Source organism: Tursiops truncatus, chromosome 6 (assembly GCF_011762595.2).
Source record: "Tursiops truncatus isolate mTurTru1 chromosome 6, mTurTru1.mat.Y, whole genome shotgun sequence".
NCBI classification, from domain to species: domain Eukaryota; kingdom Metazoa; phylum Chordata; class Mammalia; order Artiodactyla; family Delphinidae; genus Tursiops; species Tursiops truncatus.
The window spans coordinates 113,502,041-113,521,226 of NC_047039.1; the positions used below are offsets into that span (position 1 = coordinate 113,502,041).

The 19,186-nt window shown below is 61.2% G+C and overlaps 1 protein-coding gene and 1 long non-coding RNA gene across 5 annotated transcripts; one reads left to right on the forward strand and one right to left on the reverse strand.

Moving 5' to 3' along the window:
• Positions 1-1,256: 1,256 nt before the first annotated feature.
• Positions 1,257-16,565, reverse strand: LOC109550338 (uncharacterized). 3 transcript variants are annotated; one of them, XR_012332763.1, is made up of 5 exons: positions 16,316-16,565; positions 14,862-16,028; positions 7,142-10,107; positions 6,689-6,814; positions 1,257-6,423 (listed from the first exon to the last, which is right to left on the reverse strand). It is a non-coding gene; the product is annotated as an uncharacterized lncRNA (long non-coding RNA). The 3 variants fall into 3 exon arrangements; XR_004527191.2 differs by having other exon boundaries at positions 14,862-15,061; positions 15,861-16,565; XR_002176840.3 differs by lacking the exon at positions 16,316-16,565 and having other exon boundaries at positions 6,689-6,896; positions 14,862-15,415.
• SLC2A6 (solute carrier family 2 member 6) lies at positions 11,309-18,317 on the forward strand. 2 transcript variants are annotated; one of them, XM_033859019.2, is made up of 10 exons: positions 11,309-11,493; positions 12,043-12,205; positions 13,196-13,402; positions 14,038-14,137; positions 14,772-14,983; positions 15,407-15,559; positions 16,188-16,296; positions 16,553-16,738; positions 16,949-17,094; positions 17,955-18,317. In XM_033859019.2, the coding sequence occupies exons 1-10, from the start codon at positions 11,402-11,404 to the stop codon at positions 18,108-18,110; spliced, it is 1,524 nt and encodes a 507-aa protein (XP_033714910.1). In that variant the 5' UTR covers positions 11,309-11,401; the 3' UTR covers positions 18,111-18,317. The 2 variants fall into 2 exon arrangements, with proteins under 2 accessions (XP_033714910.1, XP_073662887.1); XM_073806786.1 differs by lacking the exon at positions 12,043-12,205 and having other exon boundaries at positions 11,354-11,493.
• Positions 18,318-19,186: the final 869 nt, after the last annotated feature.

Sequence of the window (19,186 nt, forward strand, 5' to 3'; positions counted from 1 at the left end):
GCTATGCGGCTGCTTCCCACTAGCTATCTACCTTACGTCTGGTAGTGTATATATGTCCATGCCTCTCTCGAGCTGTGACAAAGCGAAAGACAGGCAGGCTTCTGAGACGAGCCCTTTCCTTGGGGAGCTAATCTGAGAGCTCCGGAGCCTCAGTTTTTCCACCACGGACAGCCCCTGAGACCCTGGCCTCCACTGGCCTCCAGGGTCACGGACTTTCTCTGGGCTGCGCTCCCCGGACAGACATTCTGCGCATTCTGAGACGAAGCCTTCAAAGGTCGGGGACGGCTGAGGACAGGCACCCCATCTGCTTCTTCCCCTGAAATTGCAACCATAATTCCAAACACATGGGGCCAATCCAGGGCTACAGACAGCTGGAAGCCAGGCCCAGTCTGGGGAGACACGGGGACATAAGAGGCACACACGGCACACACGTGGCATCTACGAGGGTCGCCCCACACCCAGGCCAGCCCCAAGTGTCCAAGGCTGCCCCCTCCCCACAGGCTGACTGCAGCCCCCAGCCACCCAGTACCAAGCCGCTTCCCACCCTGGGGCCTCGGAACCACCGCCCCCTCCCCAGAGCCCCCCCACGCTGGCCGGTCCCACCAGGTGCCCTCCGCCGGTACCAGGAAGCCTGCGTGGTCCCCACTCCAGGCCGGGCCTGGAGCCCTTTCCTGTACGCCCTCCAGCCAAGCTTCTGTCTCACCCCACTAGACCCGGAGCCCCCTCGGGGCAGGGCCGGTCCGATCCCACTGCCCGGCCAGGAGCTGGGCACCAAGCAGCATTTGAGGACAGTGTGGACCTGTAACAAAGCTCAGGGGCCAGGCCAGCCCGTCCAGCAGGACGGGGGGCACTTTGTTAAAGCACATACACACACACACACACGTGCGTACATATATGTGCGTGTGTGTCCACACACCTGTGCATGTAGAATGGGCTCGGCCTCCTGGCCTCCCTCCCGGGGCAGCGAGTGTTGTGCACCCTGAGAAGAAGGGCTGGTGGGAAAACGGGGTCGGGCACCATCTCCACACAGGGCAGGGAGCTCTCACCCCCCGGCGGGGTACCATCCGAGGTGCGCAAAGAACCCAGGTCCCAAGAGGTCGGGGTGCTCACATCCCCAGACACGGCTCAACTCCCAGCCCGAGTTCCTCTCCCTGGAGACTCCCATCTCCACACTCCCTTCTGGAAACCCCTGTGGTGGACACTGAGACCGGCAGAGAGGTTGGGGCTCCCCCCCGCCCCCCAGGCAGGGGCCCCCACCCCCATCTCCCCCCAGACCAGGATTAGGAGGCCCCCAGGGCTGGGGCTGCGGCCCCGACCGACCGCCTTCCAGCCGATCTCTGCCTGTGGCCAGTGGACATTCCCGAGGGCGGGGGAGGAAGTGGAGAGTGGCCTGGGCCCTGGACGAAGCCCACCCGGCAGAGTCCAGCCTGCCCATCAGGCGGCCCAAGGTCCTTCCCCGGATGGCGTGCTGCTCCCGGCAGAGGTGCTGGAGTCGAAGGGCCTGGGTGCAGATCCCACGGCCGCACAACGGGGACACTTGAAAGGAGATGGCCAGGCCTGGTCTGTCCTCCTGGCCTGTTGTCAGTGGCTCTGAGCACAGCCCCGGGGGAGGGGGAGACCCCTGGGCGCAGACCCTGCCTGTTCCTATTGCCCCCCAGCCCCCAGCCCTGCCCACCACAGAACGGGGTGAGCCCACGGCCCACAGACAGGGGGCAGAGTTCCCCCTCAGCCATCTCCCAGGACAGGGACGTCGCCGGGTCTCAGAACAGCTCTGAGCCTCGGAAGAGAGGAATCCCCCCGCGCCGCAAGGAGAGGGGCGATTCTCAGTGTCTGCACACAGACTGTGCTCCAGAAGCACCATCAGACAACAGCCTAATAAACCGCCCTCACTGGCCCCCGTCCTCCCCGACTCGCCGGAACCCCAAAGGTCTAGTCCTGGGGGGACCAGGCCCCTGCTGGACTCTCAAGCACCCAGCCCCACCCCAAAGCGCCCTCGGGTCTCCCAGCAGAACACTTTTGACGTATTCTAAGCCGTCAGCAAAACAAGATGAAAATTCAGTAATTGCTTTTGGCAGGAGTCCACGGGCCAGCACAGGGGCCAGAAATAACCGGGGAGAGGTTTCCTGGGCCACCTGCAGCCCGGGGGCCTCTGTGTGGGCTCTGAGCCTGACCCTGCTGCCACCGCTGCCTGGCGGCCCAGACAGTGGGGACGGGGGGGGGGTGGAGGGACGCTGGAGGGACGCGGGGGAGCGGCCAGGACAGAGCGAGGCTGTCGCTTACACGCTGCAAACCGGGAACTTCCGGAACAAGTTCCCGGTTTTCGGTCCAGCCATCCGAAAAAATGTAATGTCATACTTGAGCGAGAGAAGTAGCTGCTGTGCCGCTTAGCGGCCCAGAAATAGTTGGCTGAGTCCCGGGAGAGGGTGTTGGCCAAGGCGGTTAAAAGGCAGAAACGCCAGGCTGGCCGGGCGGAGCTCACCCCCAGCCCCACCCCCTGCAGGCCTGGCCAGTCGCGGCAGCAGGGGAGGGGTGTGAACCCCAGCGTGGTTAGAACCAGGGTCACTGCGCATCTGCCCGGGGCGGGGGGACCTGGGTCTGACCCTTCCCGGCACAGAGGCCAGAGCGGGGAGGAACCCACTTCACCCCGTCAGATCAGACCCCAGCCCACATCACGGGACCCAAGGAGGGGCTGACGGCCGGCACGGGGACTGACTGGTGAGCCTCACCCTGCCCTTTTTCCGTTGCCTTTGTGTGTCCCAAGCAGGACCCACCTGTACATGTGGCGTGCGTGGCCGAGACCCCGAGAAGGTCCCCAGAAGTGTCTGCCGGGGGGAGTCTGGCCAGGTCTTTGGTGAGAAGGAGACCAGAGGGGTCCAGCCAGGGCTGGGCTCTCGGCACCGGCTGCCCCACATCCTAAAGAAGGCTGGCGGGGCTTCCCTGGTGGCGCAGTGGTTGAGAGTCCGCCTGCCAATGCAGGGGACACGGGTTCGTGCCCTGGTCCGGGAGGATCCCACATGCCACGGAGCGGCTGGGCCCGTGAGCCATGGCCGCTGAGCCTGCATGTCCGGAGCCTGTTGCTCCGCAACGGGAGAGGCCACAACAGTGAGAGGCCCGCGTACAGAATAAAGAAGGCTGGCTATGCCCTCCCTCTGCCCACCTGTCCACCTGCTGTCTGTGCCGGTCCCTTCTCCTTGGGAGGGGGAGGGGGCTTCCACCTGTCACCTCATTCCCGTCTCTTTAACCATCACCTTGCGGAGGACACAGGGCGGGAGCAGGCCCCATGGTGCCAAGGCTGCACTTGGTCTCGGACGAGGGCCCTGGGGGTGCCCGCCTCCCACTGGGAAGTTAGGCCGGGCTGTCCTTGTCTCCTCGTCCTTCTCCTCCCAAGAGGCACCTGGATGCCCCTGAGGACTAGTCCCCAGTGGCCCTCTCAGGGCCGAGGGGTGAGGATGCCTAGCTCTGAAGCGCACCCACGAGCCCCCCCACTTCAGGCTCCAGGCCACTTAATCCCCAGGTGAGAAGGGGGTTGATGGCCTGTATCAGTTAGGAGTGCGCGAGGCTGCAACACACAGAAAACCAGCTCTCACAACAAGGCGTCCAGGCCCCACATCACCAGAGATCGAGCTCCCGCTTCATCCCTGCCCACCGTCCCAGCCTGGGCTCCCACCTCCCGGGTGCAAGAGTGCTGCTGCCTCACCAGGCAACATGACTGAACTCCAGGCAGGAAGAAGCGGGTAGGACCCAAAGCCTCGCTCATCAGGAAGGCGGTCCTCCCTGGACACTCCTGTCTACACCCTTGGCCAGAACGGACTCACGTGGGCACCCAGCTGCAGGGCGTCTGGAGGACCTGTGTGTTGGTAAGCACGTTGCCCCCCCAAACACAACTGGGGCCCTTTTAGGAAGGAGGCAGAAAGGAGTAGAGGTGGCAGTGTGGCCCCACCCCACCGCAGACTGATGAGGAAATGGCTTGGGCAGCGGGACTCTTCCAAGGCCGCACAGCTGGGCAGAGCCGGAAAGGGAGGAAACGATGGGAAAACCTCTTTCCCCAAAGGAGAAGCCTCCCTACCCCCGGGGCCACTTGAACCCTGACTTGTAAACACCCAGGAGCCCGTGCCCAGGCTGGGAGGAAAGAGGCCAGCTCCACTCCATCGCCAGGCTCCTACAGGGAGGGCACGTGGATGAAACACACGTGCACACACGTGCACACACAACAACTGCATGTATACACACACGTGCACGCACATACAACGGCGTGTATACACACACGTACATGCACGCATGCAAATACAAATGTTCACGGTGTACGTAGAGTCGCACACACACCCCGGCACACGGGGGCACACGGGGGCACACGCATACACACAGGCGCGTGTACGGAGATGGCCACACGTGCATGTGCGTTGTGTGCAAGTACACACGCGGTGCACGTGTTTGTAGCACGTGGGCACACATGTGTGCGTGCAGGCATGCATGTACACATACGCACCAACACACATACACACTCGCACACGAGCTGCTGGCTCCCAGCCACTCGCTGCCGATGGGCTCAAGGAGCAGGCTGCCAGCCCCACGCCAGGACCCTCTCTGGCTTGCCCACCCCAGGCCCAGCCCATCCTGTCACCCTTGGCGACGTCCAGCCCACCGAAAGCCCAGACTTTCCTAAGCTCAGGCCTCTGGCTGCCCCGGCACCCCTGGAAGAGGGGGGAGACAGGGCAGGAAAAACCCCAAATGGGACCACAGTGTTTATAAAACAGGTCACTGAATTACACAGAACGATATTTCCCTCGCCGGTGCAATTCTTTCCTGGACCAGCTTCACACAGATGCCCGTGCTGGCCTCAAGCGCTACAGAGGGGGCTCGGCAGCCTGGGAGAACCACAGGGGCTGGGCCGGATGCAGTGAGGGGCTGTTGGAACCGCGACGGAAGCCACACGCATTTTCTTGGGCGCTGGACAAAGATACAAACAAGGGGCCGCACACATCTGCCCTCACCCCGTGTCGGGCAGTGAGCAAGGCTGAGGCCTCGGGCGAGGCCCGGAGGGGCTTCTCCTCCCTTCCCTGCTCCCCGGAGGACAGAGGATATCCCCTCGGGAGGGCTCTTGATAAGCATTTGTCCAGTGCATCCTGGAGGATCCTGGGGCCTCCAGCCCTGACCTGAAGATCTCCACGACCCTCCCAGCCTCAGAAAAGCACATCTTCCTTTGTCAAGGTCCAAGAAGGGGCCACTGCGGGGCAGGAAGGCTCCGGTGACCCTGGGCAGACCACCCCCTCCCCCACCCCCTCCGCCTTCGGCCTGATGCTTTTTTGGTAAGGAGATTATAGATACGGAAATAGAGGGAAAGAAGATAAATAGCAAATGGTAAAAGAAGTTTTCTCCACGTAATCCGATTTGTGCTTATCCACAATCTCAAAATTTAAAAAATAAAACAAACACCTTCACTTCCTCTGCCCTGAAGGGAACGCCAAAGGGATGGTGTAGTTCTGACTTCAGCCACCAGGTGGCGGCCAAGACCAGCGCATCCCGTCTCTGACTGGCCTCAGCCCTGGGGAGGGTGCGGGGCTTCCTCCAAGGGTTTTCTGGGTACCAGGAGGAGGAAGAGGGACGGACACAAAGGGAGACTGTGTGCTGCGGAGGTGACCACAGAATGCCTGCCTACTGGGGGGCCCTCCCAACGATGCCCCGAAGTAGGTATTGCCATCATTTGATGACTGGGAAACCGAGGTTTGGAATGGAGAAGGGCCTTGTCCACCATCACACGGCCCAGCATGGGCAGAGCCTGGGCTGGAGCTCTCGTCCCCCGACTCGTTCTGATTCATTCCACCAATACCCAGAGGTCACCTGGCTTTATTTGCAACACTCAGGATGGCGGTACAAGGATGGGGACCCCGCCACACCCCGCAGCCAGCCAGGACGGGACGGTTTTGAGGCCCATCTGCCTGGGCACTCTCGGCTGCCCCAGGCCCTTAGCCCACCTTCTGTGACCGTCCCCAGACATGGGGCTCCAGCAGCGACTTTCTGCTGCAGACTCCAGGGCTCATCGGGGTTCCTGCCCTCCAGTGGGAGGGAGTTGGGGGCCTCCTGGGGTCCCACTGGGGCTGCCACGGGCGAGGGCTGAGCGGCTGGCCACAGGATTTGGCCCAGGGTGTGGCTGGGGGGGCCGGTGCCACTCCCGCCCCAGGGATACCCACACCCGCTGCTTGGGAGCCCACCTTAGCAAAAACCTCGGAGGGCCCTGTCCCATACCAGCCAGGCCGAGAACAAGAGGAACAACAGAACCAGAGCCGCAGCCAGGGTCAGGGAGGGCACCAGGTCCGAGTCCTCGGGGCCAGGGATGGCATCAGCCGCCGCATGGTGGGGGGTGGCGGTTGCACCAGACAGCTGGGTGTCAGAGACCTTCTCACCGGGGGGCCCTGGCTGGCCCATCTGTGAGACGGAGGTGAGGGACAGGACTCCGTTTGGGAAGGGCCCACCACCCACCCACCGCCTGTCCCATCCCTCTCCCTCGGGAAGCCCCCCAGACACAGCAGGAGCCAGGGGCCAAGAGGTGCCCCAGAGGTGACTCTGGGCAGTGACTCCCTGAGCCTTGATTTTTTCCTCTGTGAAATGGAGATGCCAAAGACCACCCTGGGAGGATAAGGACCAGATGAGACAGCCCCTGGGCCGCTGGCGTTCCCTCCAACCTCCTCACCTTCTCCCTTGAGATGACAGGGGCTGGAAGTCAGGACCTTTCCCCCTGCGCCACGGGGTCTGGAATGCAGCTAGGCTAGTTTCTGGGGCAGTTGAAAGCCAGCATCCTCGTCTGGAAGGACTAGAACTGCGGGAGGATTTGTATCAAGGCTACCAGCTGCTCTCTGCCCACACGGCAGCTAAGGAAGTGGGCACCAGGTTACATCCATCTTACAGATGAGAAAAAGGAGGCTCAGTAAAGGAAGTGGCTCCCGAGAAGCCCCAGAGCTTGGCAGGGAGGGTCCTGGCAGCCTGAGACCCTATTCTCGGGCTCCTCTTCCGTACAGGGACAGAGTGTGGACTAGGTCACTTAAGCTCCAATGCCCTAGACCAGCCAGCAAGGTCCAGGAGACAGGGAGTGGCCTCTGCCCAGCCCCTTCCCAACCCCAACCCCGGCAGTTCTCAGGACATTTACCTTCCAGCCATTGGGCTCCCATGTCCTGGAAGAGGGCTGCCCCGGAGCTGCCAGACTCCCCAGGGACAGACACCAGTGAGTGGCAGCCTGGATGGATCAACTAGGGGCTCTTTCCGCTAAAGCAGCCACCCCCTCTGGGGCTTCCCCCAAGGAGTGGCCGGAGCTGCGAGGCGGGGAAGTGAGGGCCCCAGCCCCCGCGTGGGTGTGTCCAGGGCTTTCCCGGGCCCAGCAGAAACAGGTTCCTCAACTCCCAGACCTGGGCTTCCTGCTGCCGCTTAGCTTCCGCATGGGACCTGGGGGAGGCTAAGGAAGAAGGGCAGGCTCTAAATTCAAGCCAGCAAGGGGTCTCCTGGCATTGGATGTGTGCCCATGCTGTGCCAGGCGCCGGGTGGGAGGGAGGGGGGGATAGTCCCACCCCACCCCCAGAGGCCAGGTTCCAGAGCAGCCCATCTGGGGCTGACCCAGATGAGAGTGGGCAGGAGAGAAGATAGGAGGGTTCAGAGGCCTGAGGACCACAGAAATGATCTTTGCTGAAGGAAATTATCCCTTAAGGGCAAAGATGTTCAGCACACTGCTAATTTTAAAAGCAAAAAGGTGTGCGATAACCTTAATGCCCATGACAGAAGATTCATGAGCAAATCCAGGTTCGTCCACTCAAGAACCTTAAAAAGCCGGCAAGACAGGATTATGAACAAGGAGAGTCATACCAGCTTTATTCTTTTAGCCCAAAACTGAAAATAGCCTGTCCAGGAGAGTTAAATTGACACAAGACAGATTAACAGAAGGAGAAAAAAAACAAATTGAATTTCCTACATGCCGAGGTCTCATAGATACGGGCCCCAAAGAAATGACCAAAGCAGGCAGCTTTTATGCTTTTTAGACAAAGAAACAACAAATTTGTGAAGAACTGACAAGACAAAGAAACTTAGGTTTGGGTGCTCATTAGCGAAGAAACCAGGCAGAGTTTGTTACACAGCCTTCTTGCCTGGAATTCCCCATCTCTGGTGATAAGGATGTCTCTCTACCTCCCGGTGCAGGAAGGGTATATTCCACATGGGAGATTTATTTTCTGCTTTCAGGGCGACAGAGAGGAGGGTCAGAGTGCCCTTCTTGCCTCCACTGTTTCTCAAGTAACTTTAATTCAGCATAATCAGTCTGCCCCGTTGGCATATTTGGGGGTGGCTTGCCCCGAGCTTCGTGAAACCCAACCCCCATCAAAGGATGGAACTTAACACACACAGCAACAGAAAGAGAACAGGCCACTAGAAAGCACAGCACGGATGAACCTCATAGATGTACTGAGTAAAAGAAGCCAGAAAAAAGCACTTAATATATGGTTCTCTTTCTATGAAACTCTAGGAAAGATTAATGTACAGTCACAGAAAGATGGTTAGTGGTGTCTTAGGGATGGAGGAGGAGTGTTGACCGGGAAGGGGCACCAGTATACTTCTTGGAGGATGGAAATGTTCTATGCCTTGACTGGGGGGCCACTGCGTGATACAGCTGCCAACACTCATCAGTCTACACACTTAAAATGGGTCCATTTTACTGTGTGTAGACTGTCCCTCAATAAAGCTGACTTTAAAGGAAAAAAAAAAAGCCAGAAACAAGAGCAGGATTCCATTCAAGAGGTTCAAGGGCGGGAAAATCTAAGCCACAATGACAGAAATCAGAGCGACGGGACCTCAGGAGGGTGGGCGTGACTGGGAAGGAATACTTGGGATTTTCTGGGGGTGATCAGAAGCTTCTTTCTGGATCTGAGCCGTGACTCCTGGGTGCGCACAGAATTTGATTCATTGAGCTGCACCCTTAAGATGTTACGGAGCTCAGGTCTGGCTGCTCGAAGCTTGAAAGCCAATACTCAAGAAACAGGTGTTGGTAGGAAAGGAGAGGTTGCTTCATACAGGAGGCCAGCAACCCGGGGGGAGAAGGCAGACTTGTGTGTCCAAAAGCCAACTTCCCCTGCCAATCAGAGCCTTTAAAGGGGGGTTTCGGGGGTGTACAGGCAAAGGGAAGGGTCTACATGCAGAAACAGCACAGTCAGCTCCGACAATCATCTTGAAATTGGTCTTGCGGTGGGCTCATCAGTGTCTTGTTTTAAGCACAGTTTAATCTTCAGTTCCAGGGCTGGTTTGTGCCCATTTCTTTCAGGCCAGTTCTTGGAATGGAGATGGAGCAGTTTATGTCATGGCTACAGTGTGGTCTTCATGGAGTTAACCCTTTCCACCGAGTGGGGGTTTCAGTATTGGCAAAACAGCTCAAAGGGTATGACTCAGAATGTTATCCATAGCCTTTGAGGAGGAACTAAAGGTCCTTGACTTTGTTTAATGACGAAACACTATTATTTTGTCCTGTTTGCTTTTCTTTGCTTCTGCATTTTTTCACTTCTCTGATTAAATTTATTCTATGGATAAAGTTTTCCTACAGACAAAAGGCAGGCGGAGGACACGGAGGGGGCAGTCTGTCCCGGGAAGGCCCCACGGGGTCCGGCTCGGTTTTGACGTGTTACATCTCAATTTTCAAAATATGGTCACGAGGACGATGCAACATTACAGCAAGAGTCACCACTTATTGGGTGTGCCTGAGTCCACAGACTATACCCTTGACGGCAAGCAAATGCTTAAAACACAGTGTGAAGTGGTCACACAATCAGATGCACACTCGACGGGCAAACACACAAAACAGACACATGGGGAAACGAGAGGAAGGAAAGACACTAAGATTCCAGCAGGGTGAGGCTGTTGGCAATGGATGTGGCCTTCCCACGTCTCTGTTTTCTCTATTCTAATACATGTGGTTACATTTTGATGATTATAAAAGAGAACTGTAATAACTTTTTTAAACACTTCGCTATTTTGAGAGCTAAACTTTGGAAATAACCCAAATGTTCAACGACAAAGAGTCGGTTGTAAAATACATGTGGCACATCCACTCAGCAGAATAGGGTCTGATTCAGCCTCCTCCATCTGAAAAAGTCCAAAGGGAGAGCTGGAACTAGTAATTCCGTTCTGTTGTTTTTGTTGTGTGGTGTGTGCGTGTGTGGTTTGCGTTTTTGTTTGGTCGGTTGGGTTTTTTGTGGCTGGCGGTGGTGTTTTGTTTTAAGAATGGGCTTCCAGCGCCTCCCTGGTGGCGCAGTGGTTGAGAATCTGCCTGCCAATGCAAGGGACACGGGTTCGAGTCCTGGTCTGGGAAGATCCCACATGCCGCGGAGCAACTAGGCCCGTGAGCCACAACTACTGAGCCTGTGCGTCTGGAGCCTGTGCTCCACAACCGGCGAGGCCGTGACAGTGAGAGGCCCGCACACCGCGATGAAGAGTGGCCCCTGCTCGCCGCAATTGGAGAAAGCCCTCACACAGAAACGAAGACCCAACGCAGCCAAAAATAATTAAAAAAAAAAGAATGGGCTTCCAGGGAATTTTCAGGTTCTTTCTTATTTTTAAGTGCTATCTTATTACCTGGATGATTGGCTACAAACCCAAGTCACTCCTGCAATCAGAAATGGGGAAAATCCAAGTCTCGCCCACTGGAATCGCCACGCCCTCCTCCCTCTGCCTTCACTCCACACACCTTCGGCTGCGGCTGTCCCAGATACTCGCGAACCTGATTTCACCGCGTCAAGGGGACAGCAGTGACTCAGAAACGCGATGTGGCAGGGAGAGAGGGCGTGGAGCGCAAGGCGGAGCACACAGCCTTCGTCTCCACAAGTGTTCGCTGTGTGACCTTTGCGCGTCACGGCCCCTCTCTGGGCTTCAGCTTCCTCCTGCTTATAGCAACTGGGCCCCGGGGTGGGACGCAGTCTGCGCCCCAGGGCTGGTACCCAGCTTGGACCCAGACGCGGACACAGACGAATGGGGAAGAGCTCTGCCTCCAGGCCCTGCATGACTTTCAAGCGGCTCCCTCCGTGCGGGTTCCCATCCGCTAAGCGAGCCCCGGGGCCTCCAGGGGCGCACGAGGGGCCTGCCGCGTCCAGGGAAAACCCTGCCGCCCCGTCCGGGCTCCTCCGCCCTACACCCGAGTCGGCTACAGGATAAAGCCCGGCCGCCCCACCCCAGCGCCGCACCCCGCATCCTCAGCATCCGCACCACTCGTGGCCGCCTCATTGGCCGGCGCCCGCTCTGCAGGGCCGCCCCGCAGCCAATCGCGGTCATGGGGGCGGAGCTGCGGGCTCAGCCGGATGCTCCCAGCAGCTGCGGCCGGACGCGCCTCTGGCCGGAGCTGCCCCTGCCCCTCGGCGGCGCACCCCGACAGGAGAAGCCGGCCATGCAGGAGCCGCTGCTGGGAGCCGAGGGCCCGGACTATGACACCTTCCCCGAGAAGCCGCCCCCGTCACCAAGGGAGACGACGCGGGTCGGGTGAGAGCCTCTAGGCATAGGGTCTGCGGGTGGAGGCTAGGGATGGCCCTGGTATCCTCCAGTGGGCAGCTGGCTCCCATCTTGGGCCTCCACTGACTGTCGGTGAGTGGCCACCAAGGGGCCATCTGGTTCCCTCCTGCCCCAGACACACTAGTCCTATTTAAGGAGCCGGTCCTCCTGAGTACAGGGCCCAGCCCCCAATTGGCAGAGACAGGGCGACTGAGACCCAGAGGGGGCGAGGGGCTTGCCTAAAGTCACACAGTAAGCCTTGAACGGCAAAGCTGGGGGCAGACACCGAGCCTCCTCTGCGGGAACAGTGCTCTGCACCTGCGTCTCAGCCACAGCAGTGGGCTGCAAGGGCTGTCCTCATGCCCTGGGGGTTTCCCAAGGGAGCTGGTGCTCAGGCCTGGGAGGTGCCAGCCTGACCAGCTCTTGACCCAGCCGTCCCCAGCACGGCGCTCTGAGCGGGTAGCCACCGTGCTCAGGACAGGCAGCAGTTAGGCGAGGAGGGACTCAGATTCTGACTGCTCTGCACCCCCCACGCACCAGGGCCCTGCAGAACAAGAGGGTGTTCCTAGCTACCTTCGCTGCTGTGCTGGGCAACTTCAGCTTCGGGTATGCCCTGGTCTACACGTCCCCTGTCATCCCAGCCCTGGAGCACTCCTTGGACCCAAACCTGAGTCTGACCAAAACCCAGGCATCCTGGTTCGGGGTAAGAGCCATGCTCTGAGCTGGAGGGGGGGCAGGGCAGGGACGCACTGAGCTCCGTCCCAAGCTAGGAACCCCCCAAAGGTCAGCCTTGGGACCCCCTCCAGGGCCCTGGTCTGCCCCCCCCACACACCCACTCCAGGGTGGGGTGGGTGGAGTGAGGCCAGATAATGGCTGTGAAATAAAAGGAGGAAGTGAAAGCTGATGGAGAAGGGAAGGAGCAGGTGGGGAGGTGTCCCTTAAGGCCTCCACCCAGTGGGGCTGAGGGCTCCCCAGATCCCCCCACCCAGAGCTGGGCTGTCGTAGCAGAGAGGACACCTCCCTGGAGGAGGGGTGGCAGGAGAATCCGCTACTAATGGAAAAAGCACTGCTGGGGCACAGCGGGTCCCAGGATAGACGGTGGGCGTGTAAGTAGGAAGAGCACAGGCCCCCGGAGTCCCAAGATTCTAGAATAGCAATCTCAGCGGCCTCCGATTTACAACCACAACACGTTAGCTAAGACGATAATACCCAGTGCAGACTGTACACCTAGTGTGTGCCGGGCCTGTGCTAGGCACCTGCCACGAGAGCCGGTTTACTCCAGGGCCAACCCTATGAGGGGGGTGCTACCGCTGTCCCCATAATGCAGCTGAAGGAACTGAGGCTCAGACAGGCTGAGCACCGTGCCCAGGTCACTGACCGGATCCAACCTGGTCCACTCGACAGGGAATCCGAGAACCCCCAAGTCTTAAAATCCCAAGGGCTTCACGTCACAGAGTCCTCCTGCCTGCTCTATCACAGTGCTAGACATCTAAACATCAGGCTGGACAGAGCCGCTGCAGACAGCTGTTGTGGCATCCCTAACAAACAGCTGTCCACATGCTGCTTGTACCCCTCCGGAGACGGGAGGCTCACTACCATCCAGGGCCCTAGTCCGGCAGCCCAGGCTCCTGGGACAGCCTGGAAAAGCAGCTGTCTCTAGGCTCTGACGGGGCCCTGCACCCTTTCCCCGCAGTCCGTGTTCACCTTGGGTGCGGCGGCCGGGGGCCTCAGCGCCATGGTGCTCAACGACCTCCTGGGCCGGAAGCTGAGCATCATGTTCTCGGCTGTGCCCTCGGCGGCCGGCTATGCGCTCATGGCGGGCGCCCACGGCCTCTGGATGTTGCTCCTGGGGAGGACGCTGACGGGCTTCGCTGGGGGACTCACAGCCGCCTGCATCCCGGTAAGGCCAGGACTGCCCACCCCGGTCCTCTCACTGCCTCACCATCAGCTGAGGCCTCCTGGCCTCGGAGCCCCCTGGTCAACAGGGATGTGTTTGCCAGGGAGCCTCAGCTCAGCCCCACCAGGGCAGCTAATTTGGGGGGAATCTGACACCAGTCCCAAGCCGCCCCCAGCTCTGGACTCCCCAAACTTCCTGTCCTGAGTCCTGACACATTGCTCAATCAGAGAAAATCCACATTGAGCAACGCAACAAGAAAGGGAAGGGAAGTCCCTGCCCTGCACCCTTCCTGGGACCCCCTCGTCATACCCACCATTCCACATACCCACTCGGGGGCTGGGCAAGCCCGGCATGGGACGAAGGCCCCTGAAGGAGCAGAGGCCAGAGTCCAGGTGCCCTCAGGCCTCCCAATTCCCAGCCTCACGCCCCCACGTCAGAGCTGAGCGCTTCTGCCCACTTGGCAGGGCGACTGAGGCCCAAGGGACACCACGCCGTGAGTCACGATGCGGAGGAGAACCCCGCTGGAAGCCCCCGCTCCCTGCTCCCCACGGCTCACCAGGCCACCTGTGCTACCTCAGCTGGGCCCGGGCACCTGTGTTCTCAGCGGAGGCCGGGGTGGGGGCGGATGTGTCTTGCAGGTGTACGTGTCTGAGATTGCTCCCGCAGGCGTCCGTGGGGCCCTGGGCGCCACACCCCAGCTCATGGCCGTGTTCGGATCACTGTCTCTCTACGCCCTCGGCAAGTATCACCCACAGGCGCTCTAGGCGCCTCCCCCGTGTGCAGGCCGGGGGGTGATGGGGTGCCGCTGAGCAGCCGGGGGTGGGAAGGGATGAACGAACGTGCCCCCAGACGAATTCCATGCTGGGAGGCCAGAGGCATAGCTGCCTTCATGCTGTGTGCCTCCGGGCAATTCCCTGCGCCCCTCTGGTCACGAGGTCCCACCCCTAACTGGGCAGGGAGGGCTTCTCTTGGGCTGGCAGCCTTTAAACTGTCTTTTGACAGCAGAATGTTTTCTGTCAAATAGTCTTAGGTGGGAAGACCATAGAGAAAAGTGATCAGAGTGCAGCCAGCTGAGGTGGGGTGGGGGTTTGGCGGTAGAGGCCCCAGGACCTTGCTGCTCAGGCTACTCCTCCATCACCTTGCCGTGGCCCTTGAGACCCTCCAAGGACCTGGGCCCTGTGCCAGGGGCCAGGCAGTCCCTGTGGCCCCTCTTGATTGAGACCGCAGAGGCCTGGAGCAACCAGGGTAGGCTTCCTGTAGGAGGTGGCCCGGGGACTCACACCTGAGGGCAAATGAGGCTGCTCAGAGGCCCCGGTGGGAGGGGTTCTGGGCCCAGCGCAGCCGCAGCTCCTCACCCGCTCCTTGTGCCCAGGCCTGCTGCTGCCGTGGCGCTGGCTGGCCGTGGCCGGGGAGGGGCCCGTGCTTGTCATGATTCTGCTGCTCAGCTTCATGCCCAACTCACCTCGCTTCCTGCTCTCGAGGGGCAGGGACTCGGAGGCGCTGCAGGCCCTGGCCTGGCTGCGAGGGGCTGACGCTGACATCCGCTGGGAGTTCGAGCAGATCCAGGACAACGTCCGGAGACAGGTGTGGGAGGCGTGGGCGCCTACAGCACTGTGGGGCTGTGGCCATTCACTAGGCCATCACAAGCCTCAGTTGCTTTTCCTGGAGAACAGGGATAAGAGCAGTTCCCACCTCTAGGAACAAGGGGTGGGGGGGTGCGATGTCGTGGCCCCTGGCCCAGGGCGCATGTGCCGTGCGGTGGATGCCTGGGGGCCCGGCGATACTGACAAGCAGGAGTCTGCCTTGGCCCACCCACTGATCCAAGAGCCTGGGTCCACGCGGGGGTCCCCGGGCCTGTCCCCAGAGCCAGGGTCGCCTCTGTGCTGGGGATCTTCCCTGGAGGAGGGAAGAGGGGAGCCTCCTACCCAGCCCCATGCAGCCCAGGGCAGGTTGGTGCCAGCCGGAGGGGTGGGCACAGCCCCCTCAGCGGCAGCCTCCTGCCTCCAGAGCAGCCACCTGTCGTGGGCCGAGGCCCGGGACCCCCACATGTACCGCCCCATCGTCATCGCCTTGCTGATGCGCTTCCTGCAGCAACTGACGGGCATCACGCCCATCCTCGTCTACCTGCAGTCCATCTTCGACAGCACTGCCGTCCTGCTGGTGAGAGCCCGGCCCCACACCACCCGCTCTGCCCCCAGATCTGGGGAGGGCATCCCCGCGGAGCATCTGCTCTGTGCCGGGGTCTGGGGTGCACGCACACGCGCAGACACCAGCGTCTCTTAACTGTTTCTGGGCCAACCACCTGTTCTCAGAGGAATGTTTGTAAACGAAGCTTGCATGTTTTAAAATAAGGTAGAATTACCAGGAAAACCAGTTCTATAGAAGCATAGACCCCCCGGGAGCCACAAACCCCAGGTTCAGAGCATCTGCCACCCACTGAGGAAGTACCTCCCCTCCAAACCTCAGCTTCCTCCTCTGCGAAGCCAGCATGGCTTCATCCACCCTTCCTGGGGCTCAGAGGGAGATGAGGTCTGAAGATGAGCGACAGCGTGGTTCCACAAGTTGTTGTGATGCCTGGATCCGGTGCCAGCCCTGGGCTTGGTGGTGGGCACAGCAGTTGCGCCCCTGCCTGCGAAGGCCCCACGGGCCGGGCTGGGTGACCAGCGAAACCGCCTGGCACAAAGCAGCTGAGCCTGGGGCCGGTCCCTGCAGAGCCTTGGCGGGGGCGGTGGGGCGGGGAGGAACAGCAGACTGGGGTCCCTCAGCCCCGGGGGCTTCCTCCTTGCAGCCCCCTGAGGATGACGCAGCCATCGTGGGAGCTGTGCGGCTCCTGTCCGTGCTGATTGCCGCCCTCACCATGGACCTGGCCGGCCGCAAGGCTCTGCTCTTTGTCTCAGGTGAGCACAGGCTGCTCACCTGCACTCATTCACTCCTTCAGCAGCTGCCACGTGTCTTGCCAGCCCTCGCGGTGGGAGCGCCAGGGGGCCTGGGTCAGCTGATGATGACACACATGCTGGGTGTGGCGGGAGCCCAAACGTGGGCTGGGTGGGAGCTGGCTGCCCTGCAGGGGACTGGGCCACACGGGGTACAGGGCGCTGAGGGGTGCTGGCTCAGAGGGTCCCGGCCCCCCGAGGGCCACCTGTCTGTCCACAGCGGCCAGCATGTTTGCTGCCAACCTGACGCTGGGGCTGTACGTCCATTTCGGTCCGAAGCCTCTGGCCCCCAACAGCACCATGGGCCTGGAGAGTGTGCCCCTGGGAGGCACAGAGCAGCCCCTGGCCACGCCCACCAGCTACCTCACCCTGGTGCCCCTGCTGGCCACCATGCTCTTCATCATGGGTAGGTGTGGCCGTGCTCTACGGGGTCTGGGGGCAGGGCTGTCTTGGGTATGAGGTGCGGGGACGCGCCGGTGTTGTGGGCGGTGTCACTGCCGTCCCGGAGGTTGGGGAGCCGTCCCTCAGCAGCTCCAGGGAGACACGAGAGGCCTTCTTCCCCGCCCCCCCCCCACGACAAATGGGCTCTGAGCCCGCCCCTCCCCGCTTCCGGCAGGCTACGCCATGGGCTGGGGGCCCATCACCTGGCTCCTCATGTCTGAGATCCTGCCCCTGCGGGCCCGCGGCGTGGCCTCGGGGCTCTGCGTGCTCGTCAGCTGGCTCACCGCCTTTGCCCTCACCAAGTCCTTCCTGCTGGTGGTGGTGAGTGCTCTGCCCCGGGGACCTGGGGCCTCTCTGGCCGGTGCCGAGGGCCGTGCTGAGGCTTCTCCGCGTGTCCCCTCAGCCTTAGCACACACCCCCTTCACGCGGAGGCCAAGGGCCGTCAAGTGACAACATGCATTTCAGCAAACAGACTCGGCTCAGGGAACTGTTGGGAGAAGTCAGGTGACTGACCTCCCAGGCCAGGGTGGGACCCAAGTCCAGACAGCCACACCCGCCTGCCCTGCCTGTCACCCTCCGGGGTATCTGGGCCTTCTGTCTGGGTGGGCAGTTTGGGTCTCTCCGTCGAATGCTTCCCCATCCCCTTCCCCTTCACCCAGCCTCTTGGTTCAAACCCCCAGCAGGCCCTGAAGCCAACCACAACCTCCAGGTTCCAGCTCCCAGCTCCCAAGTGGGAGAATCTGATGGGGACAGCTTGGATGGGGCCTAGCCTGGTGCAGTCAGTGGGTCAGGGCAGGGTTGGGGGCGCCCCGAGCAGGTCAGCCACGCTGTGGTGGCAGGCCTGCCGCAAGCGGGCATGTGGGACAGCTCAAAATGAGAGGTGGGCACTGGGACCAAGGAGAGAGGCCGGTGTCTGGGGCAGGTTGGGCTCCGGCTGGGAGAAGTCAGTCCTGGGCCCAGCACAGAGGAAGGCTGCCTGCACCCCTCAAGGACTCGAATGCCCTGCTGAGGCACCTGGATTTCACGCTGGAGACGGCGGGGAACCCGGGGGTGGTCCAAGCAGGGGAACGAGATGAAGGCCTGCCCCCCAGGCTGGCTGATGCCTGCAGGGCCACAAGCTGGTGCTGGGGCGAAGGGCCTTTAGTGCTCCCCTGTGACCCGGAGCCCCTCTTCTCCCCCAGAACGCCTTCGGCCTGCAGGCGCCTTTCTTCTTCTTTGCCGCCGTGTGTTCCGTGAACCTGGCCTTCACTGGCTGCTGTGTGCCCGAGACCAAGGGCCGGTCGCTGGAGCAGATCGAGTCCTTCTTCCGCAGCGGGAGGAGGTCCTTCCTACGCTAGGGCGGGGCCCCCACCGTTGAGGGCCAAACCACTGGGTGGTGGAGCGTGTCGGGGCCCCAAACCTGCACCCCGCGTCCAGGAGGCGGTGTCAACCCGCCGCCAGCCAGGGCACAGGAGGACCGGCCAGAGGCCTCACGGCACGGCACACGCACCAGCTCTGGGCAGGCAGCGCCCCGTCCAGCCTCGGCCCTGGCTCAGGTGGCCCCAGTGTCACCCACTCATCGGCCAGACCCACCGACGGAGAGGGCAGCCACATGGCCCCGGGGCCAAGGCCTTGTTGGGCGACCTCGGGCCTAGTGCTCACTCACGCGTGGAGGGCCACGCCGAGGACACACAGGGCTGCTGGCGGTGGAGCGGCTCCGCACAGGACGTCGGCCCTCCTCCTGCTCTGATCACCTGGCGGCCATTGAGCCTCTTGGCTTTGGGGACCAAGACAGAAACCTGGGCCTGTGAGGCCTATGGACACCGCACGGACCGTCCTGGACCCCCAAAGGCCAGGACCCAGCGTGGACACTCCCTCCTACACCCACCCGCCTTCTGGAACAGGAAGCGCTCGAGTTCAAGCTGTGCTCACCCTATTTATACAAATAAATCGGGCCACGGCCCAGGAGAGGAAGGAGTGGGGTTTACTCCAGGTGGGGGATCTCCCCCAGCAGCCAGGCTGGACCCGAATTCTCAGCCAAGGTCGCCAGGGCCTGCTGCCCCAGGCCACCTCTCTACGGCCCCAAGCTGCCCACAGCCAGGCAGAAGGAAGAGGCAAGGGCCGTGGGCCCCCGGCCTTGGGGTTCCAGCCCCTCCTAGCTGTGCGAGCTCAGCCAAGCCACCATCCTTGCCTGAGATGCTGGGAGCAGGCCGGCACAGGGCCAGCAGCATAGGGGACCTCGATACCGTGGCAGTTACTCCCGGGGCTGGCCCCTGCTCAGCCGGTGTAGGGTCGGGGCATCCCTACCGCTTACTTAGTGGCCCGGAGGGAGACGGTAACAGGCTGACCACGCGGGAGACCATACAAACCGCTACCAGGCTTTACTGCTCAAAATGCACGCCAAACACTGAGAGTAGACAAGCACCAGGAGAGG